Here is a 24,315-nt window from a genome sequence, read left to right as displayed (position 1 = left end):
AGAGAGAGAATGAGAGAGAGAATGAGAGAGAGAGAGAGAGAGAGAGAGAGAATGAGAGAGAGAGAGAATGAGAGAGAGAGAGAGAGAGAGAGAGAGAGAGAGAGAATGAGTACATGAGAGAGGACACTTGTGGAGTTATGTAAACAAACCAGGCGAACGTTAGTTATGTAAACAAACAAAGTGTATAAGTCTGCTTTGTGTACAAGTTACATTGTCCTCTTCAAGGGGGGCTCCTTGGCGTGGTGAAGAGGCTCTTGATCTGAGGAATTAGCCCTGTCGGTCTTCTTCCTCAGACCGAACCTAATTACCCCCCATTCTCCCCTCCCCTATCCCATCTTCCCCATCCTCCTCTTTTTCCATTCCTCCTCCTCCTACTCACCCCTCCCTTTTGCCCTTCCTCTTTTTGGCCTTTGGGATTTCTCCCACAGGCACGCTAGTTCCTAGGTAGGGGAAAGGACACCGGGGTCCATCCCATTCCGTTGAGGTTCTTGGCGGTGGCGTAGTTTGCCGTGGAATCTGGATTGCCTGGGGATGTCCCGATCCTTCTCCGGTATCCCGGAGCAGCTTTGGGTGTCTTTCGGGCGACGGGTGTATCTCTGGAAGCCACCTTTCGGATTCCAGGGGTGGTGGCCGAAGGAGGTATGCTTTGTGGCGGATATCCGGCCGCCCTCTCTTTTGTCCACCGAGGTAGCTCGGCAGATGTGAGGTTGCTATCCCGGATTGCTGGTTTACTGGCATGAAGGGTAGGGTATGGCACGGGTTCCATGCTGCATCTGCACTACTAGCGGTGTTGAGGTCCTCTTGGGCGCGGAGGGAGATTTCTGGCCCTTTCATTCCTCCTGGGAACTATTCCTCCCTGCTCCCCCCTTTTTTTTATTCTTTTTTTTATTTTTATTTTATTTTCTTCTTTCTTTTTTTTTCTTAAAAACAAAAAGCAAAGGAGTAACCTAACCATGGCAGCCCTAGTCCATGAACCCACTACCCCCGGGCCCCTTCTTGATACCGCACCCCATTCTGACCCTGCCTTGTGTTTAGACCACTCTTCGGACACTCCTGATGCCCCTGTACCTCTTGCTGGTGCTGTTTCCTCACCCGCTTCAGGTACTGGGGCTTCGACTGACTCCTTCGATTTGTCTGAACTCTGCTCTCCTTTGACTATGCTTCCGGCTTCTCCCTCTACGGTACGGCAATTTTCGAATCGCCCACCCATTTCACGCCGGACCAACTCCGGTCCTACTCCTAAACGCCAACGTCAATCTCCTGATGATGCTCCTTCGTTACCTTCCCATTCTACTCGGCAAAGACCGACACGTCAAGCACTCCCTCTCCACGCTCAGTTTCGGACCACACAATGGACTAAATTCTTTACTTTAAGACCGACTTCTTCTTCTGCCTACCTTTCTGACCATAGTATTGGCAAAGCGCTCCTGCATCATGTTGGCAGAGATATTTCATTTCATGCTCTCAAGAGCGGTACGCGCATCGTCACTGTCCAGAATGCTACCCAAGCTCATGATCTTTCTCTCCTTTCGAATATCGATACTACTCCTATCACTATTGAAAAACATCTTTCTCTCAATTCTTGTAGTGGTACTGTCATTCTGCCCCATACCATAGTCCAACAGAATTTCCAGTCATGTGGCAATGACATTTTTGAACAGCTGGAACTCCAGGATCTCCCAATCCTCAAAGTAGACACTTATGTCCTTCCTGCCCGGGGGCGGAGATGTTACCCTTGCAATGTGGCTCGTTTAACTTTTGACAGCCGAGAACTCCCGTCCTCTGTATATGTCGCGGGACATCGGTTACAAGTTCGAAAGGTGATACCTACACCGCAACAATGTAGAAATTGCTGGCGTTTTGGTCACCCAGCGAAATATTGCAGATCTATGGTCGAATGCCCAGTCTGTGGTGCCGACGACCATTCTAATACATCTTGCAGTCAACCTCCATCTTGCCTTAATTGTAATGAAGCTCACCCTTCGTACTCCCGCCGTTGCCAGGTCTACTTAAATGAACGTGAAATCCGTTGCCTCAAAGAGGCAGAAGGTCTCCCTTATGCTATGGCAGTTACTCATCTCCGCCTCCAAGGGAGACTACCCCGTGTTTCTTATTCTTGTGTTTCCAAACATCCCCCCACTTCTGGGGTCCCATCTTCTGCAGCCTCCTCTGTTGTTACCCCTCCCATAGCCACTACGGCATCTAATCCTTTTGCTGTCCTTGGCTCTGACGTCCCGACTACAACTCAGTCTGTTCTCACATCTTCGCGTCCTTCCTCACAAGCCCCAGTATCGACAAGACCTCGTACGACACCTAATACCAATCGCCCCTCTACTCAGAAGTCCAAAAAATCCACATTGCTCAAATCTTCTTTGCCCCTTCCTTTCCTTCTTCCACCTCCACAGTTTACCTTTCCAGTCTCTGTACCTAGTTCTTCCCCTCTCTCTGGCTCTATTACAAGTGTGGAGATTCACCCTCCTCCTCGTACTATGCCTTCCACCCCCGTCCCCTCCCAAGTTTCTCCTTCTTCTGCCACCTCCCAGGTTTCTGCCTCTTCTGTCCCCCCCTACACTTCATCTCCAGTCCCTTACACTCTTCCCTCCCCCTCTACTTTGGTACAGTCCATTACTGTCCCAATCTTTACTCACCCTCCTCCTTCTATCTCCAATATGGTCTCCCATACATCTTTGAATTCAGAAACACTTGAAGCCATTTCAGAATATATTGCAGAGACTAAACCTTCAATGGACACTGATTCACTTCCTGTTCCTTCTCTTCCCTCTCCTCCACCTTCACAACCCCATTCTTCGCAACGCTCCGTTCCTTCGCTACTTGAACGTCTTCCAATGCCACCACACGTTGACTTTTCTAACCCCTCTAGTCCGTAGGTACCTTTACCTACAGATTCCTGATATTTTCTTCATCGCCAATCATGGCCTATTTACAGTGGAATATCCGCGGCCTCAGGGGTAATCGGGGTGAGCTTCAGATGTTGCTTTCCAGGTTTTCCCCTGTTGGTGCTTGCTTACAAGAACCAAAATTACACTCGGCTGTTTTCCAACCTATCTCAGGCTATAATTTATTGTATTCTTTGGATCCTTTCTCAGATGGGACCTTTAATGAAAGTGCCCTTCTTCTACGCAATGATATTCCGTATTGTCAACTATTTGTCCATACCTCGCTGCATTACACTGCAGCCCGTATCCACTTGAATAAGTGGTTTACAATATGTTCTTTATATCTCTCTCCTTCTCGAGCATTTTCTATCCCAGACTTTGCCTTTCTTGTTTCATCCTTACCACCACCACTTCTGTTCCTTGGTGATTTTAATGCCCACCATTTCCTCTGGGGGGGTTCTCATTGTGACTCACTTGGCATTCAGTTGGAGGCTTTTCTCGCCTCTCACCCCCTCCATGTTTTAAATACGGGTTCTCCCACCCATTTTGATCCTCGTACTCATACTCTCTCTTGCATCGATCTATCAGTCTGCTCTTCCTCCACTGCACTAGACTTCACCTGGTCTGTTCTACCAGACTTACATGACAGCGATCATTTTCCGATCATTCTTACTTCTCCTTCCTATTCACCACCTTTCCGTAGCCCTCGCTGGCAATTTGATCGGGCAAATTGGGATCTTTACTCACACCTCACTGCTTTTAGTGAGGTTCCTTCTTCATCCTCCATTGATGAGCTCCTACACATCTTCTCGACATCAGTTTATACCGCAGCTTCTCATTCTATACTCCAAACCTCAGGCAGGCATTCTCAGAAGTGCGTGCCTTGGTGGTCTCCTGCTTGTGCTCGTGCAGTACGTTTGAAACGTGCTGCATGGGGCAGGTACCGGTACAATAGAACCGCTGAGAGACTTCTTGATTTTAAGCAGAAGCGTGCGATCGCTCGCCGTGTCATCCGTGAAGCTAAACGCACTTGTTGGCGAGAGTATGTTTCCACCATCACCTCTGCTTCTTCTATGAGTGCAGTCTGGAAAAAAGTGAGGAAATTGAGTGGTAAATACTCTCCTGACCCGGCTCCTGTTCTGCGGGTCGCTGGTGTTGATGTAGCAAACCCTCTCGACGTTGCCATTGAACTTGGCACACATCTGGTCCGTATTTCCCGAGGGCTCCATCTATGCCCCTCGTTTCTTTCCTCAAAGTCTGCCAGAGAGTTAGTACCCTTGGACTTTTCTACTCTCAGAGAAGAACAGTATAATGTGCCTTTTACACTTCAAGAACTGGAGGCAACACTCTCAGCTTGCCGATCATCGGCAGCTGGGCCTGACGACATTCATATTCGTATGTTACAACATTTACATCGGTCAGCCCTTGTAGTCCTCTTACACCTCTTCAATCTTATTTGGGCACAAGGAGTTCTTCCCCAGCTGTGGAAATCTGCCATTGTTCTCCCTTTCCGCAAACCGGGTACTACAGGACATGATGCCTCCCACTATCGCCCCATCGCTCTTACTAGTGCAGTTTGCAAAGTGATGGAACGCCTCGTAAATCGACGTTTAATGTGGTATTTAGAGACTCACAACAGTCTCTCCGCTAGTCAATATGGCTTTCGTAAGGGTCGTTCTACCATAGACCCCTTACTACGCTTGGATACGTATGTTCGTAATGCCTTTGCGAATAATCACTCAGTTATTGCCATATTTTTTGAGCTTGAGAAGGCATATGACACAACTTGGAGGTATAATATTTTGGCCCAGGCCCATTCCTTAGGCCTCCGAGGCAATCTACCATCCTTCCTTAATTACTTTCACTAGACGCTCTGTTATCTCCGATCATCCTTTGTATCTCTATGGCTCCCGTATCCCCGAACGTGATACAGTCAGGTTTCTAGGCCTTCTCTTTGACCGTCGGTTATCCTGGAAACCTCACATTACCTCTCTGAAGGCAACTTGTCACAGCCGGCTAAACCTTCTTAAAACCCTTGCTCATCTTTCCTGGGGAGCTGATCGTCGAACTCTGCTTCGCCTACATTCAGCCCTCGTTTTATCGAAACTCGATTATGGTGACCAGATTTATTCCGCGGCCTCTCCTGCTACTCTCTCTAGCCTTAACTCTACCCATCACCAAGGCTTACGTTTGTGCCTTGGTGCTTTTCGCTCTTCCCCTGCTGAGAGCCTCTATACAGAAGCAAATGTTCCATCCTTGTCTGATCGCCGTGATGCCCATTGCCTTCGCTACTATGTACGCTCTCACGATCTACACAATCCTTCCATTTATAGAATGGTCACCGATATTAGTAGACATTCTTTATTCGTTCGCCGCCCCTGTTTGCTCCGTCCCTTTTCTCTTCGCCTACATTCACTCTTGTCTTCCCTTCAGTTACCACCTTTATATGTTCATGTAGCATCTCACTTTTCCCTACCCCCCTGGGAAGTTCCAGCTGTTCAGGTCTGTTCTTTCTCACTTCCTTGCTCGAAAGCTCAACTGCCTACGGTGGCTTCCCGCTCTCTTTTTCTTGATCACTTCCACTCCCATTCTCATGCCACCGCTGTGTACACAGATGGCTCTAAATCTTCAGACGGCATCGGATTCGCAGCAGTGTTTCCGGACAGCGTCTTGCGGGGGCATTTACTATCTTCAGCTAGCATTTTTACTGCTGAACTGTATGCCATTCTTGCAGCACTTATTCGTATCGCATCTATGCCTGTGTCATCATTTGTAGTAGTCTCAGACTCCCTTAGTGCTCTACAGGCTATACGAAAATTTGATACATCTCATCCCCTAGTTCTCCGTATCCAACTTTGGCTACGCCGTATCTCTACCAAACATATAGATATTGTTTTTTGTTGGGTCCCTGGTCATGTCGACGTACAGGGCAATGAACAGGCAGACACTGCTGCGCGGTCAGCAGTGCATGACCTACCAATTTCCTATCGAGGTGTTCCATTTCTGGACTATTTTGCTGCAATAGCTACCCACCTTCGCACCCGTTGGCAACAACGTTGGTCAACTCTGCTCGGTAACAAACTTCATTCTATTAAACCGAGCATAGGTTACTGGCCGTCTTCTTGTCATCAGTGCCGAGGTTGGGAGACCACTCTCTCCCGCCTTCGCATTGGCCACACTCGTCTTACTCATAGGTATCTCATGGAGAGGCACCCTGTTCCTCTCTGTGAGCAGTGTCAAGTTCCAGTATCGATTAGCCACATTCTGTTAGACTGCCCTCTCTATCAACGAGCACGCAGAATTTACCTCCAACGTCGTCTTTGTTCTACTCTCTTTACCTTCCCTTCTTGCTGATGGACCCTCCTTTAATCCTGACACTCTCATTGACTTCTTGACAATGACTGATTTACTCCACAAACTCTGATGATACTTTTCACACTCCCCTCAGCCCTTTCTAGTTCAGTCTCTTGCTGTCCTTTACCCTTTCACCATCCACTACCCCGCTGTTATCCGTAACCTATTACTCATCCATCTCCCTTATGCCACCTGATGCCCTCGCTTCCTTCCTGCCCTGCAGCGCTGTATAGCCCTTGTGGCTTAGCGCTTCTTTTTTATTATAATAATAATAATAATAATAATAATAATAATAATAATAATATGTTTATTTATTCTACTGTGGGGTGTATTTATCATCTTTATATGTTATGTATCATGTTTATTATACAATTTTGAAAAAAAATATCATAGCTGGATTAATAAAAATGTGTATATTAACCCTTTCAGGGTCCGTGCCGTAGATCTACGGCTTTACGTTCAGGGTCCAAACCGTAGATCTACGCCATGAGCTCAGCTCACTCTGATAAGCTGTGAGTGGTAAATTTGGGCCTAGATATGAGAGAATACATCTATGTGGTATGTGTGTACCACATAAAACAAATCCTGCAGCACATGGTGTATAATGAGAGAAAAAACTGAGACCGTGATTTTCGATTAAAGCAGAGAATTTGCAGTATTTTTTCGTATGTTTTTTTAATGTTGTATTTGTGATTTCTTGGTCTCATTTGATAGAATGGAAGACATATTACAGAAATGGAGATGATTTTGATTGGTTTTAGCACTGGAAATGGCTTGAAACTGAGCTCAAAGTAACGGAAATGTTAAATTTTTGCCGATGTTCAAGAGTAAACAAACAACCTCACTCATCTAATACACGTCAGCTGGTGGGTCTAATATACACTCACAAATGTGTTGATGATATTTATACAATTATTACAATATTGTATAACAGTAAATCTTCTATTTTTTGGTTTGAATAAAAATTCATTATGTGAATATAAAATCAAAATGGAATTCATTTGTAAAGCCTCAAAACATAACTAATGAACAGAGGAAATGTTAGTTTAATGCCAGGAATACCTACATTGTTTTTTCTGGACCCTGTTTTGAAACTGAAATATTTTAAACTGTGTTAAATTGGCCAAATTACCAATTTCCGATCACTTTATTTTGTAGTTGAAACAGTTGACTTGGTGATTTCTTGTGCTCAATCGATAGAATAGAAGTAATACTAGTGAAATAGCTAAGAATTTGGTTGACTGGAATAATGTAATTGGCCTAAAATGGGAGTCAAAGTTGGCAAAATCGCCAATTTGTAAATATCTCCGACACATCAAAATTCACGAGAGCATAATTTCGTCAATTTTCCATCAAATTTCATACTTTTTGTTTTATTACCTTCAGAAGAAGATTCTCTACCATTTCATAAGAAAAAATAACAAAATTTTTTTTTTTGAATTCTTGGACCCTGGTGCGCACTTTGAAATTTGGCCTCTGGACCCTGAAAGGGTTAACGTAATGTATGACATTTAATGAGACTCGGTGATTATTATTTCTTTCTTCTTCTTTCAACACACCGGCCGCATCCCACCGAGGCAGGGTGGCTCAAAAAGAAAAACAAAAGTTTTTCTTTTTTAAATACAGTGGACCCCCGGTTAACGATATTTTTTCACTCCAAAAGTATGTTCAGGTGCCAGTACTGACCGAATTTGTTCCCATAAGGAATATTGTGAAGTAGATTAGTCCATTTCAGACCCCCAAACATACATGTACAAACGCACTTACATAAATACACTTACATAATTGGTCGCATTCGGAGGTGATCGTTATGCGGGGGTCCACTGTATAGTAATTTATACAGAAGAAGAGGTTACTAGCTCCTTGCTCCTGGCATTATTATTATTATCATTACTAATATGGCGTCACTCGTATAAGTTGTCTGGCTCCCACATCTCATATTTGTTTATTTATTCTTCTGTGGAGTGTATTTATCATCTTTATATGTTATGTATCATGTTTATTATATAATTTCGAGAAAATATCATACATGGATTAATGAAAATGTGTATATTAACGTAATATATGACATTTAATGAGACTGTGATTATTATTGACTATTATTATCGTTACTAATATGGCATCTTGAGACACAAGACACTCTTACTGATTTTAATGTGTACCTGCATGCCAGCACAGTGTGTAAGTTTATTTAGGTACAGTTATACATAAGTATAATTATCAGAGTATATATAAAAGTGTGAATGATGATGAAAGTATTTTCTTTTTGGGGATTTTCTTTCTTTTTTGGGTCACCCTGCCTCGGTGGGAGACGACCAACTTGTTGAAAAAAAAAAATATATATTAAATAACTTTTAAAAACACTTGAAATTTTGGAGTTTCCAGACACAGTGGAGAGATGTGGTGCTTACGGAGCTCATGGATAATGTAAACAAACAGGGTGGGGTGCATTGTGACCGTATTAGAAAGTCAGGGAAGCCGTATAGAGAGTTTAGGCCATAATTTGAAATGACCATATTAGCGGAAAGCTGTAAAGCGAAGCGCCGTAAAGCGGGGCCCTACTATAGTTCTAAATTCCTGTAATAATTTTTTTGTTCCATGGAGCAGTAATCCCCAGGACTGTAAACAGATAAAAGTTAAAATACACCAAGGCAGGGTGACATTAAATTTAGTAATTTGTGCATGAGAAGGGGTTACTAGCCCCCCTTGCTCATAACATTTTAGTTGCTTCTTACGATATGGATGGCTTATGGAGGAAGAATTATTTTCCACTTCCCCATGGAGATAAAAGGAAATAAAGAAGAACAAGAAATATTCAGAAAATGGAAGAAAACTCAGATGGGTGTGTAAATATATATGGGTGTACATGCAAGTGTAGTGTGACCAAGTGTAAGTAGAAGTTGCAAGATGTACATGTTATCCTGCATGTTTGAGACGGAAAAAAGACGTCAGCAATCCTACCATCATGTAAAACAATTACAGGCTTTTGTTTCACACCCACTTTGCAGGACTGTAGGACCTCCCTTGGTGGTTACTGTCTACCATCTTACTATCTAGTTTGGTGCTTAGTTACGATTAGAACTGCACTATTATTAAAGTATTGGGAGCCATTTGTTAATTTCTCATTTAATACTTGAGTGTAAAATTGTACCACTTCAGCAATAGCATTGTCTGTATTATGAATCTTTTTTTTTTTTATACTGCATTTAATAATGTTGAATGTTCTTGAACACCCATGTTATATCTCAGTCTTCCATGAGTATTCTCATTAATATGTATAATTTCAGGCTAATGGGATCAAGATTGGGCCTCAGCATTCTCCAAGTGGTGCTGGCCTAACTGGAAACCAAGGAGCGGCTGGTGGACAAGGTGGTGGTTGTTGCTAATCTCACCCTTTTGAGAACCTATGTGATGGATAAGCTTAATGTGAAAGCAATCTATGAATGGAGGAAACAGACTATAGACTACTTTTGGATAACTACAGCTCTCAGCAAATGCACCAACATATCACTTGGAAGCCGATGAGCAAAGCTCGCCGAGGATGGCGTTGGACAGTGATGTACTGTAAATTAATGCGATGAGGATAAGGGCATGATGGTTTAGAATTTCTTTGCAAGGAATTAACTAAATTAAATTCAATTTATACTCATCGCAATCATGCTAAGCCCAGATGTGGTCTTGTTACATTGTAAGGATAGGTGTGTGCGTGTGTGTGTGTGTGTGTGTGTGTGTGTGTGTGTAGAATATTTGAAAAGATTGTATATTGATGTATATTTTGATTGAAAGGAGTGTGCATTTTTCATTTGATTTTCTCATTAATTACAGGTGTTTTAGCTTCCAATTATATTCAATGGTACCCAAGAATATAAATTTATGGTTATTGCACAGGAATTATGAACAGAGAGAAAAGGCCATTGCAGACGAGATACCTAGAGATTGTGTAATGCTCAAGAGCTGACTAGTCGTTGCCATCACAGCATCCATCATCACTTTATATGAGAGAGAAGGCAAATTTGTATGTGGTGCATAGGAATAGCCATTAATGAATTAAAAATAATTCAATAAATATTTTTTTATACTTGCTGATAGACTTTAAACACTTTTGATTAAATAAATTAATGCAATTACCATAGGATTACTAAATGCTTTTTTTTTTTTTATATCAACTAGTCGTTACAAGTAGCCAAAGTCTCAGATTTGGATTATAATCTGGGATTAGCGTCTCCACAGTATTGTAACCTGCATGTTTCCAGCTGTTACTGTGGTACTGGTGCCCATTTTTTTTTGGTTAGCTATTTAGAATTTTTAGCCCATATTGGCTATAATAACTTGGTAGTATGGAGAATCAAAGGACTTCTGACTGCATTTCAATTTATTCTCTATTGAAATAGTACCAAGAATCTCTCCCCATTTCAGTCGGCTTTATAAACCCCTTTTAAAAATGATTAAGAAAATAATTTCCACAGAAGTTCACATCAGTGTTATTTCATGTGTGAAATACTAGGAATGTTAGGGTGTTAGGTGTTGACTAACAAAATGGCAGTGTGTTTGCTAACAGTTGGAATTATCTTTTAGTGATAGTTCTCTACCTGGTAAACATGTTTAAAATTTAGTTGCATTCAATTCTCTTCATGAAACTTGAGTATCATTATGTTCTTGAAATTGAAAATGTGCCAACAAAAATTGTTGCACATTTCCTCATTGAACTTTGAGGCACTGTAGTTGTTCATGGATTTTGTTTCAGTATAAGAAACTATTATGTATATGCATTTTATGATCTATTAGTCTATAAATTTCCATAATTTGATATTAAAAAATAAAGGGATAGCTTGAATGCCAGGTGAATCTAAAAAACCACTTAATAAGTTAGTATGATTTGGCATTTCATGTTCACTGCTCGACATTAGACTGGAGAAGAATTATGCAACTCTTCCTCCTAAGAAAACCTATATTTATAAATATTTACTGAATGTGTTCAAAGCCACATTCTCCACTGAAGGCTTTGAATTTTTTATTTACTCCCAATGAAGCATCTCCTGTGTTTACTCAACAGCTGTTACTTCCAGGTATTGCTTCCTGGTTCAGCATTATATTTTGATTTGTTAAATTTGGTTACACAGGTTCAATACATAATGCCCTAAATTTACCTACCCTAATGTACATAGGAATATGATTAGGAGCAGAATATCAGAAAATAGTATGCTCTATGTGCTCTTGTTGCTTTTCAGATGTTTTCTCAATCTTTTTAAAATTTGTGACTTGTGGGTTTAGCACTTAGTTATAATAATTTAAAATGTGTTTCTTAGGGGGACAGGTTGGAATAATAGCTTTGGTAATGTCCCAGTACGACTTTACTTTCAAGACCGAGGACAGGAATTTTTACATATAAAGAAAAACTTGCTCTATATGAATTGGATTACATAATGAATTTTCTGTAGCTAATGATTTGATAAGTGAGAAGGCTTTTGAAAATGGTTTATGAATCACAAGCTATAGATGTGTATATATATACATATATTGTTTAGCTGCAGTTTGTCTAGGAAGGCTGAAACTTGCATATTCTTATGTTTGGTGCATAAGACACAATACTTTTCAGTGAGCCATTAACGCTGTAAATGTGTCAATGGTATGGACATTCCAGAAGCCCCACACAGTTCCTCAGCACATTAATTTGAAATCATTGATATTGTATAGATGTTTTTGCACGTGATATTTTCCAGCATGAATAACTGGAATATGCTCAATGTAGGAGGCATGTCTGAACTAACTGTTTGTAACCTTTTCTTTATTTTCTTCCCACTGTGGCTAAGAGTTTACTTGTATTTTGGTAAAAAAATTGGTTAAATTTAGTATTGTGTATAAAACCTTGGATATATGTATATCATAATTTTTTTTTCTTTATTTGCTAATGTATTTTTGATTCATGAACAAAGTGTGTGTGTGTGTATGTGTGAATGTAATTTTGTTATTCTGACAGAGTAATAAATAGGGTGGGCCTTTTGTATCTAAACTCTTTAAACCAGGAAAACCAAAGTGAATTGTAGGTACTCATTGTATACTGAAGATACTAGCAATGCAGATGTTTTGGTCTTTAATGGCTGGCATTCAGTCTTGTATTTTGATTTTTACTAATAATTAAACATTATTAGACAAATTCAATATTTCTTCATGAGGGTAGAATGCATATTAGACACTATAAATAATTTTCATGAAAGATTTAAAATTTAAAATTTGGCCATTGAAGATCAAGAGGAGTAATGCATGAATGTGTTAGTGGATCCTTTTGTGATTTTACTCTTGAATTTGTCTGCAATCTGTCACCTGAGTTACAGTAAAATATTTCAATGATCATCCAAAGATCTGATAAAAATTTATAATATAGTCTCGGTTAATGATTTGAAGATTAATGTTTGACAGAACTGTGATTTAATAAAATGGGGATATTTTGAGAGTTCAGAATAATACTAACATACTTTGTCCAGATTTTGCAATATACAGTATTGTTTAAACAATCTAAAATTTAAATAAGTGGGTAAAGGGCCACGAAAGTGTAAGTGTTCAGGTGTGCTGTAAATGGCAGCTGCATGGTCTTTATCTGCCTTGTGTGGGTGCTTGCAAACAGTCCACCACTGGAAAAGAAGAAAAATTCCCACTATCTCACTACTACTATGCACCCTGATAACCACAGACTCCCGAGTATTCCACAGGACAATCTTGGCTGGCATGTCATGCAACTCATTCTTTATCTAGTATCACAGTCAGTTACAGTTGTGTATGACTTGTGTTTATTAAACTGTATACAGCTAATTTGTTTTTATAACCCATTTGTGTATTTTCTTCAAATCTCTATTATTATTAGATGATTTAGACATGGGAGCCAAAAGATATTATTCATTAATACAGTACAGTACAGTACAGCGGGGGTGATGAATGTTGCAGCGAGGAGAAGGCTGGAGGCAGTGGAGATGTCATGTCTGAGGGCAATGTGTGGTGTGAATATAATGCAGAGAATTCGTAGTTTGGAAGTTAGGAGGAGGTGCGGGATTACCAAAACTGTTGTCCAGAGGGCTGAGGAAGGGTTGTTGAGGTGGTTCGGACATGTAGAGAGAATGGAGCGAAATAGAATGACTTCAAGAGTGTATCAGTCTGTAGTGGAAGGAAGGCGGGGTAGGGGTCAGCCTAGGAAGGGTTGGAGGGAGGGGGTAAAGGAGGTTTTGTGTGCGAGGGGCTTGGACTTCCAGCAGGCATGCGTGAGCGTGTTTGATAGGAGTGAATGGAGACAAATGGTTTTTAATACTTGACGTGCTGTTGGAGTGTGAGCAAAGTAACATTTATGAAGGGATTCAGGGAAACCGGCAGGCCGGACTTGAGTCCTGGAGATGGGAAGTACAGTGCCTGCACTCTGAAGGAGGGGTGTTAATGTTGCAGTTTAAAAACTGTAGTGTAAAGCACTCTTCTGGCAAGACAGTGATGGAGTGAATGATGGTGAAAGTTTTTCTTTTTCGGGCCACCCTGCCTTGGTGGGAATCGGCCGGTGTGATAATAAAAAAAAAAAAAAAAAAAAATAGTACTGTTTTTGTTCCTTTTCCACTCCATTTTTTCATATTTTTATCTATTGTAATTGGGAAAAGAGCTACCTGAATGAGAATGGGAGGCATTCATATTTAGTCCAAGGTAGGGTAGACTGTCGATTTCCTTGCATCAAGAGCCCTTCAACATCAAGGCACCTCACTTGAAGGAATGATGACAAAATTTTTTAGGAAAAATAGCTAACTGTTGTCTTGTATTATGTGAATATTTTCACACTGCAGTGCCACTTGCAGGTCACATTTTAATTAGTGGTAAATTTTTGGCTTGAATGTGTTATAAATAAAAAAAGGCACAATACCGTGGCTGGAACAATACACAAATAACCTGCACATAGAGAGAGGAGCTTACGACGACGTTTCGGTCCGACTTGGACCGAAACGTGTTTTTTTTGTGTTCTTAATTCCTGTAATTTTTACTTTCTTAGATACCTTTGAGCAAAGGAAAGGTGAGGTACCTTGATGCAAAGAAGTGGTTACCCTTCCTTCCTTGGATCAAACCCGACTGTGTTCCATTCCCCAGGTACTATATCCACCCCCCCCCCCCATTTCCCTTGTGGGTTTAATGTATGACAATGAATATAATTGCTTGCCCACCTCTCTGGTAGTCCAAACATTGACACTATAATTTCTTAGTGGCGTGCATTGCTACATCGACTGTGGTGGATTACTGGCGCTGTATGACCCTTGCAGGTTTAGCATTTCTTTTTTATAATGTGGCGCATTACCCCTCTACGGGTGTCATTTCCTCAATGCCTCTGCCCTTAAGCACTTTTCACTAAATTATTATGTGAATTACAAGTGAACTTAAACTACAGTATATATAAATATTAAAGATTATTGTGCCCATTAAGGTGGGTAGTGGGGTAAGGACTGCTTGATGCCAGTAACTCTGATCCAAGGAATCCCCTCAAGGGAGGTTACTTGATGCTGGTGAGGGGCTCTTGGTCTAGGGAATTGGATCTGTGTTCTGGCTCCCTAACTTAAGCCTGAATACCATCCATCCCCTCTCCCCCAGGCACTGTATAACTGTGGGTTTAGCGCTCCCCCATGATTATAATAATAATGCAAGGAACCAAAGAGGTTGAGAAAGTAAAAACTAGCATTAAGTATATAGGGAAAACAAGTTAGGAAATTCAGTGCTGAATGATTCCTATGGATTTAGCACATATTTTTTCTGACAGTTTAGTGCTTAGTGAGTGTAATAATAATTCTGAATATAATACTGTGAACTTATTACAATAATTCTGGAGGAAATATCCAAATGATTTAGACGACTTTATCAAGATAAAACAATGCACAGATTCATGTGCTGTATAACATACGGGTTTAGCACGTGGTTTTGAATATACGTAATATGAAATTCAAGATGGCTGTTTTTTGAAGAGAAATATTTGGGTTAAGTACTGCGTAATTTTTTCATGATTAGTGGCTGTGACTTGCACTTTGAAACAATACATACATCTTTAAGTACACGTCAGTGTACAGCATTTATTTCACTTGCCCATCAATATAATACTAATAAATTATTGTGACTATCATGAGGGTAGAGGAGAGTGTCCAAGAAAGATATATGTCCAGTTTTGAGGCGAGTTCGGCCTCTCCCTGACGCATTGAGTAATAGTGAGAAGATATTCTTGATTGTGGAGTTATCTAAGTGTAAATGTGGCATTTAGTGTAGGAACTTTACACAGGATATATGCACTAAAAGGCGTATATCTCTCAGCATATATATGGCGAGTTTAATTCTTATTTTAACGGCTAAGTATTCTAGTGCAGTAGATAGGCTTTAACCCCCATTAACCAACCAAAGAAACTTCAGTTGCATAAACTATCAGTACACCCACGACACTTCACAAGCTCCGGCTACATTGTAGTGGACGACTTGGCAAGTGATAAAAGTAATATACATCTATTCCATTCAGTGTACGAAAATAATGTGATTGCAGTTCCATTGTAGTGTAGTGTATTGTAGTAAAATGTACGCTTGTATATGTTTAATCTCCGACTTTCCGTATGGCGTCCCAGTGACGTCCACAATCACCTTCACCACTGGCCAGCTGGTGGAATATTTTGTGTATTGTGAGATGCACGAAGCGAGATATTCTAGGGCTCTTTATTCAAGGAATTGGAGTTACCGTCATATATTGTAGCGCGGGAAAAATTATAGAAAACGGAATTGGCGCCAATAATCAGGTGAGTGGTGCGGGGTGGCGACCAGTGGCGCCACTCTGGTGGCATCACTCGTTGTGTTAACTTGCGTTGTTGGTGCTAAGACTCTTGATCTTCAAGGCATCGCTTATAAAGGTAAGAGATACATGTTACTATTTACCACAGTCAAGGGAGGTACCTCGATGTCAATACGAGGGCTCTTGATCCAAGATAACTGAGTTATTCTCCATTTTTATGCATCCTAGTTGCTGTATGACTTACAGGTTTAGCACTTCCCTTTCATTAGAATAAAAACATGCAGATAAATTATTGTTTGTTAATGTTAGCCTAATTTTAAATATAATTTATGTAAATTGGTAAGAGCAGCAGAGTAAACGTGTTAACGGTTCTGTAGATCGTTCATAAACTTACGCAGTAAAATGACATAGAAAAATATAATCGAGGACAATTTAACTTTGTGTTATATATATTGTGTCACCATCTAGAAGCTTCTAGATGAATATTGAAAAATACCATAGCCTAACTTTTTTCGGGGGGTTTAACCTAGTTGTGTTGGAAACATTATTAAGTGACTTAGTGATGTATTAACAACATTAAGTGACTTAGTGATGTATTAACAACATTAAGTGACTTAGTGATGTATTAACAACATTAAGGCGTCGTTTAAAGGTGAGATAATTACGTACTGTTTAGGAAAGTGAAATTTTGAAACAAAAAAAAAAAATAATGTCTTCATTTGTAGGAAATGGAGCTAATGTTTTGTAGGTAATATTTTTATATAATTTGTCATATGAGAGTTCAGAGGATGTCATTACGTCATTTACACAAAGTGTGAATTGCTCATTACACTATAATTTGTTCATGATTGTAGCCATGTATAAACGTAAGTAACCATTCTTACAGTATTCATTACCTTTGTAACTTGTGAGTTCATTACCTTGTAAATAACAAAAAGGCACAATACCGTGACTGGAACGATACACAAATAACCCGCACATAAAAGACAGAAGCTTACGACGACGTTTCGGTCCGACTTGGACCATTGACAAAGTCACACTAACAGAGGTGGAGCAGGACGGCTATATATAGGCAGGAAGAGGTGGAGGTGGTAGTAGTGGTAGTAGTAGTAGTAGTAGTAGTAGTACAAGAATTGTATATAATACCGACAGGATGAAATGACACATGCACAACACCCGGGCATCCCCACCGTAGACGTTTCGCCATCCAGCCAGCCACTGGATGGCGAAACGTCCACAACAAAGACAACCAGACGCCGCACATGTGTCTATATATAGCCGTCCTGCTCCACCTCTGTTAGTGTGACTTTGTCAATGGTCCAAGTCGGACCGAAACGTCGTCGTAAGCTTCTGTCTTTTATGTGCGGGTTATTTGTGTATCATTACCTTGTACCTAGTTCAGCCATCCAAACTTTGGGGCCCAGTCCCTGGATCCATTACGTACCTCTGTAATCTGTAAATACCTTTGTAACTTGTCATGATTGTGACTAGACCTACCCGGAGTTCATTACCTTTGTAATTTGTGAGTTCATTACCTTTGTAAATTGTGAATTCATTACCTCTGTAACTTGCTCAGCTATCAAAACTTTGGAGTCCAGTCCCTGGACCAATTATGTACCTCTGTAATCTTTTGACTACCGCCCACAGGATGGGTATGGGGTGCATAATAAACATATTAAACTAACTTAAACTAGTCATTTACACATTATAATTTAATTAAAGTATTGCCATTAATTTGGTCATTCCCGCCAAAAATTTCAAGGTAGGTTCCTTGATCTAAGAAATTAAACCTTGTTTAATTTCCAAGAATCAAGTGTAAATGTCTTCCAGCCCATCCCCGGAGCTGTGTAACCCTTAAGATTTTAGTGCTCACCCGTATAATAACAATCCCGCCAAATGTAAGACTAATGTATAGAAAACGGGAAATAAGTTACAGAAAATGGGAATTAGCGGCAAGTAGGTGGGAGGCTGCAGGATGGCGACAGTGGCGCCACTCACACCATCTCTTGACTTAACATGTTTTCACCTTCCTTGGATCAGACCTAAATGCTTCACTTTTTTATTCAAGTAGATGCTATTAGTATGTTTTTTGATAATAGGGGAAAAATTCCGTTTATGTAGACGATGTAATTTGGTTATTTTGACTCGTTTTGGCGGGAAACTGATAGAAAACGGGGAATTGGCGTCAATAATCACATGAGCGGTGCAGGGTGGAGTCCAGTGGCGCCACCCTGCACCACTCACCGCCACTGGGCGCCACTTTACTGGCATTACTCGGTGTATTAATGTGTGTTGATGGTGCTGAGAGTTCTTGATCATCTGGGCATCGCGTATTAAGGTAAGAGAGATGTTACTATTTCCCTCAATCAAAGGAGGTACCTCGATGTCAATTCAGGGCTCTTGATCCAAGAAAAGAGGTCTTATTCTCCACTTGAATGCATCCCAGGTGCTGTATAAAGCCTTCGGGTTTAGCGCTTCCCTTGACTAGAATGAAATTGCAGATAAATAATTGTTAGTGTTAGCCTAATTTTAAATATATTTTACATAAATCTGGTCAGAGCAGCAGAGTAAACTGAGGTTCATTAATGGTTCTGTAGATCGCTCATAAATTCACGCAGTAAAATGACTTAGAAAAATAAATTCGAGAATAATTTAGCCTCTTGGAATTTATGTATTGTGGCACCATCTAGAAGCTTCTAGATGAATACTGAAAAATACAGTAGCCTAACCATATTCGGGGGGGGGGGGTTGAACCTAGTTGTTTTTGAAAACTTGGAATTAGCGGCAAGTACGAAGTGAGAGGCCGCCACTCACACCATCTCTTGAGTGACTTAAGATTTTTTTTTTTACCCCGAGGTGTTAGCCACCTAGGATAACCCAAGAAAGGCAGTGCATCATCGAGGGACTGTCTGTCTGTCTGATTTCCATTCTGGTCCTCAGTTTGTCCACCAGGATGCGACCCACATCAGTTGACTAACACCCAGGTACCTACTTGCTAGGTGCACAGGACAACACCTGGAGTTTACCTGGAGAGAGTTCCGGGGGTCAACGCCCCCGCGGCCCGGTCTGAGACCAGGCCTCCTGGTGGATCAGAGCCTGATCAACCAGGCTGTTGCTGCTGGCTGCACGCAAACCAACATACGAGCCACAGCCCGGCTGATCCGGAACTGACTTTAGGTGCTTGTCCAGTGCCAGCTTGAAGACTACCAGGGGTCTGTTGGTAATCCCCCTTATGTGTGCTGGGAGGCAGTTGAACAGTCTCGGGCCCCTGACACTTATTGTATGGTCTCTTAACGTGCTAGTGACACCCCTGCTTTTCATTGGGGGGATGGTGCATCGTCTGCCAAGTCTTTTGCTTTCGTAGTGGGTGATTTTCGTGTGCAAGTTCGGTACTAGTCCCTCTAGGATTTTCCAGGTGTATATAATCATGTATCTCTCCCTCCTGCGTTCCAGGGAATACAGGTTTAGGAACCTCAAGCGCTCCCAATAATTGAGGTGTTTTATCTCCGTTATGCGCGCCGTGAAAGTTCTCTGTACATTTTCTAGGTCGGCAATTTCACCTGCCTTGAAAGGTGCTGTTAGTGTGCAGCAATATTCCAGCCTAGATAGAACAAGTGACCTGAAGAGTGTCATCATGGGCTTGGCCTCCCTAGTTTTGAAGGTTCTCATTATCCATCCTGTCATTTTTCTAGCAGATGCGATTGATACAATGTTATGGTCCTTGAAGGTGAGATCCTCCGACATGATCACTCCCAGGTCTTTGACGTTGGTGTTTCGCTCTATTTTGTGGCCAGAATTTGTTTTGTACTCTGATGAAGATTTAATTTCCTCATGTTTACCATATCTGAGTAATTGAAATTTCTCATCGTTGAACTTCATATTGTTTTCTGCAGCCCACTGAAAGATTTGGTTGATGTCTGCCTGGAGCTTTGCAGTGTCTGCAATGGAAGACACTGTCATGCAGATTCGGGTGTCATCTGCAAAGGAAGACACGGTGCTGTGGCTGACATCCTTGTCTATGTCGGATATAAGGATGAGGAACAAGATGGGAGCGAGTACTGTGCCTTGTGGAACAGAGCTTTTCACCGTAGCTGCCTCGGACTTTACTCTGTTGACGACTACTCTCTGTGTTCTGTTAGTGAGGAAATTATAGATCCATCGACCGACTTTTCCTGTTATTCCTTTAGCACGCATTTTGTGCGCTATTACGCCATGGTCACACTTGTCGAAGGCTTTTGCAAAGTCTGTATATATTACATCTGCATTCTTTTTGTCTTCTAGTGCATTTAGGACCTTGTCGTAGTGGTCCAATAGTTGAGACAGACAGGAGCGACCTGTTCTAAACCCATGTTGCCCTGGGTTGTGTAACTGATGGGTTTCTAGATGCGTGGTGATCTTGCTTCTTAGGACCCTTTCAAAGATTTTTATGATATGGGATGTTAGTGCTATTGGTCTGTAGTTCTTTGCTGTTGCTTTACTGCCCCCTTTGTGGAGTGGGGCTATGTCTGTTGTTTTTAGTAACTGTGGGACGACCCCCGTGTCCATGCTCCCTCTCCATAGGATGGAAAAGGCTCGTGATAGGGGCTTCTTGCAGTTCTTGATGAACACAGAGTTCCATGAGTCTGGCCCTGGGGCAGAGTGCATGGGCATGTCATTTATCGCCTGTTCGAAGTCATTTGGCGTCAGGATAACATCGGATAGGCTTGTGTTAATCAAATTTTGTGGCTCTCTCATAAAAAATTCATTTTGATCTTCGACTCTCAGTCTGGTTAGCGGCTTGCTAAAAACTGAGTCATATTGGGACTTGAGTAGCTCACTCATTTCCTTGTTGTCATCTGTGTAGGACCCATCTTGTTTAAGTAGGGGCCCAATACTGGACGTTGTTCTCGATTTTGATTTGGCATAGGAGAAGAAATACTTTGGGTTTCTTTCGATTTCATTTATGGCTTTTAGTTCTTCCCGCGATTCCTGACTCCTAAAGGATTCTTTTAGCTTAAGTTCGATGCTTGCTATTTCTCTGACCAGTGTCTCCCTACGCATTTCAGATATATTGACCTCTTTTAGCCGCTCTGTTATTCTTTTCCGTCGCCTGTAAAGGGAGCGCCTGTCTCTTTCTGTTTTACATCTACTCCTCCTTTTTCTTAGAGGAATAAGCCTTGTGCATACATCGAGTGCTACCGAGTTAATCTGTTCTAGGCATAAGTTGGGGTCTGTGTTGCTTAGTATATCTTCCCAGCTTATATCGGTTAGGACTTGGTTTACTTGGTCCCACTTTATGTTTTTGTTATTGAAGTTGAATTTGGTGAATGCTCCCTCGTGACTAATCTCATTATGTCGGTCTGGGGCTCCGCGCATACATGACTGAACCTCAATTATGTTGTGATCTGAGTATATTGTTTTTGATATGGTGATATTTCTTATCAGATCATCATTGTTAGTGAAGATGAGGTCTAGTGTATTCTCCAGTCTAGTAGGCTCTACTATTTGCTGGTTTAAATTGAATTTTGTGCAGAGATTTAAAAGCTCGCGTGAGTGTGAGTTTTCATCAGAGCTGCCTCCTGGTGTTATTACTGCAACAATATTATTTGCTATATTCCTCCATTTTAGGTGCCTTAAGTTGAAATCCCCCAGGAGCAAGATGTTGGGTGCAGGAGCTGGAAGGTTTTCCAGACAGTGGTCAATTTTTAACAGCTGTTCCTGGAATTGCTGGGATGTTGCATCCGGAGGCTTGTAGACTATCACAATGACTAGGTTTTGGTTCTCGACCTTTACTGCTAAAACTTCCACTACATCATTTGAGGCATTTAGCAGTTCTGTGCAAACAAGTGACTCTGCAATGTACAGGCCAACCCCCCCCTTTTGCCTGTTCACTCTGTCACATCTGTATAGGTTGTAACCTGGGATCCATATTTCGTTGTCCAAGTGATCCTTTATGTGGGTCTCAGTGAAAGCCGCGAACATTGCCTTTGCCTCTGCAAGCAGTCCACGGATGAAAGGTATTTTGTTGTTTGTTGCTGGCTTTAGACCCTGTATATTTGCAAAGAAGAATGTTATCGGACTGGTGGTATTGTTGGTACTGGGGGGGGATTTTTTTTCCGGCATTAGTATCTGTATCTGTTGGTTTGGAGTGGAGGCCATCGACTGTGGTTCCACTCCAGGAATGACTGGATTTGGTGTACGATTTCTGCCATTTCCTGCCAGTTTTTTTTCCTTCCTGGCACTAAAAAACCTCTCCCTCTTGAGTGGCTGTGGCTACCCAGGTTTTCCCATGGCCTGGATGTTTTGTATCTTTTTGTCCCCTTTAGATGGTATGCCTGGCAATTTAAGTTATAGCACAGTCTTTCCTGTACTGAAGAGGTACACAGTTCAGGGTGAAAAAGCTTACAGGAAGGGAGTTTGCATTTTCCTGTTGTCATATGGGCATGGCATTTCCTAGGGTGGTCATAGTTGCACGTCCCATCTGTTTTTCCAGATTTCCCATGCCAGCAGATACCGAGTGCATAGTATGTGCACAGGCTTGGTTTCCGTTTGCCTTGGGTTTCTGTGACTGTATTCCCTGTTGGTGCATGTTTCCCTGTCTTACTTCTATCCTCCCTAGCACCAACAATGGAGCTCCCACCATTTGTTTTTGGTAATATATCCTCACTATTGCTAGTGGAGTCCTCTTGTTTGCTATTTCCTGCGGTATTTCTAGTTTGCAATATTGGTTTTATCTTATCTTTGACTACACTTGTTTCCCTACTATGGCTCCTGTCCCCTATGCGGTCATTCATATGTATTCCTTCCTGCGTATAATTCCCGACTACCTGGACAAAATCTCCAGCTTCACCATTACTGTCTCCCAGGACAGCATCTCCAGCTTCCCCATTACTGTCTCCCAGGACAGCATCTCCAGCTTCACCATTACTGTCTCCCAGGACAGCACCTCCAGCTTCACCATTACTGTCTCCCAGGACAGCACCTCCAGCTTCCCCATTACTGTCTCCCAGGACAGCACTATCAGCCCCCCATTTACTGACTACCAGGACATCATCTCCAGCCTTACAGTTTCTGACTACATGGCCAGTATCAAGGGCAGTACCATTCAGCCCGGACTTTTTATGTTCCCATCTGTTGTAGAAAGCTTCCAGGTTTTCTATGAAAGCAGCTTTGATGTTGACCTCTTTTAATACCCTTGTGATTTTAGTCCACAGATTTATCTCATTTGGGCATACCCAAAAACACTTCCCTGTTTTAATACTGCTTGTAGCTAGTTCTTGGATATCTGCACAAGGGGCGTGACACCAATTTCCACAGAAATGACAATTTATGCATGTGGAAGCCCGTTTGTTTGACTGACCACAGACTACACACAGCTTCATAATGATTTGAATGGTTGATTTACTGCAATTCTACTAGCAACCTCTTGAATATTCTATTAATAACCTGCTAGGTGGTGCACAACGAAACCGTTTGAAACCAGTCCAGGGTTCGGACCAGTCAAGGGTTCGGACCAGTCAAGGGTTCGGACCAGTCAAGGGTTCGGACCAGTCTATCTGATCTGATCAGTGGGTCACTTATTTAAACCATACTGGTCGGTGATTTGAGCTAACACATGAAGGATCTACTGGAAATTATCTACCCGAGTAATATGTGATTTGATTGATACAAAAGTATAACTTGCGTGTTGAAGAGCCGGTGACTGCTGGCACTCCTACAATGACGAACGGTCGAGCCTCCACCTTTGTTTATCAATCGCTGTATCTAGCTTCTCTATTTTTTTTTTTTTCCGTCTCCACCACAATAAATGCTATATTATCACTATAGTTGACTGGTGCAAATTTTGGAGGAAGGGCGCTTTTTCTGTAGTAATAATTGCTTCTCGTTGTGTATATTGCGACCGCTGGTAACTACAGGTTATATGAAATTCACAGTAACGTCTCGTATTTCAAGAAAAAGAAACTAATGAAAGTCACTCCACTTCACTAAGTACCAACAGTTGTAAGGAAACGCGTCGAATGTTTTCACCCTTGCCGGGAATCGAACCCGGGCTTCAGCGTGTGAAGCGAGAGCTTTGCCAGCCAGGCCATGGGGCCCAGTACCATCTAGACTCTAGAAGCTTCTAGATGAATATTTAAAAATATCGTAGCCTAACTATTTGGGGGGTCAGTAGTGCCTCAAGCGGGAAATTAAAAGTTGAAACTCATCCTCAACCTTTCAGTCTTGAAAGGGAAACAAACGTCTTGATGTTGGTGAAGGGATCTTTATCCAGGGAATTGGAGTTACCGCCATATATTGTAGTGGCGGGAA

At 41.6% G+C, this 24,315-nt stretch overlaps 1 protein-coding gene across 2 annotated transcripts in view; it reads left to right on the top strand.

Moving 5' to 3' along the window:
* The window catches only part of Rab2 (RAS oncogene family member Rab2), a 41,982-nt gene extending 28,924 nt beyond the window's left edge, over window positions 1-13,058 (top strand). For both annotated transcript variants that reach the window (XM_070082250.1, XM_070082251.1), the window contains one exon: window positions 9,539-13,058. In XM_070082250.1, coding sequence (XP_069938351.1) covers window positions 9,539-9,637 — 99 coding nt within the window. In that variant the 3' untranslated portion in view covers window positions 9,638-13,058. The remainder of the gene's footprint in view (window positions 1-9,538) is intronic.
* The last annotated feature ends 11,257 nt before the right edge of the window (window positions 13,059-24,315 follow it).

Source organism: Cherax quadricarinatus, chromosome 7 (genome assembly GCF_038502225.1).
Source record: "Cherax quadricarinatus isolate ZL_2023a chromosome 7, ASM3850222v1, whole genome shotgun sequence".
Taxonomy (NCBI): Eukaryota; Metazoa; Arthropoda; class Malacostraca; order Decapoda; family Parastacidae; genus Cherax; species Cherax quadricarinatus.
The sequence above is the reverse complement of the archived record's forward strand: the minus strand, read 5'-3'. Positions and strand labels throughout refer to the sequence as shown.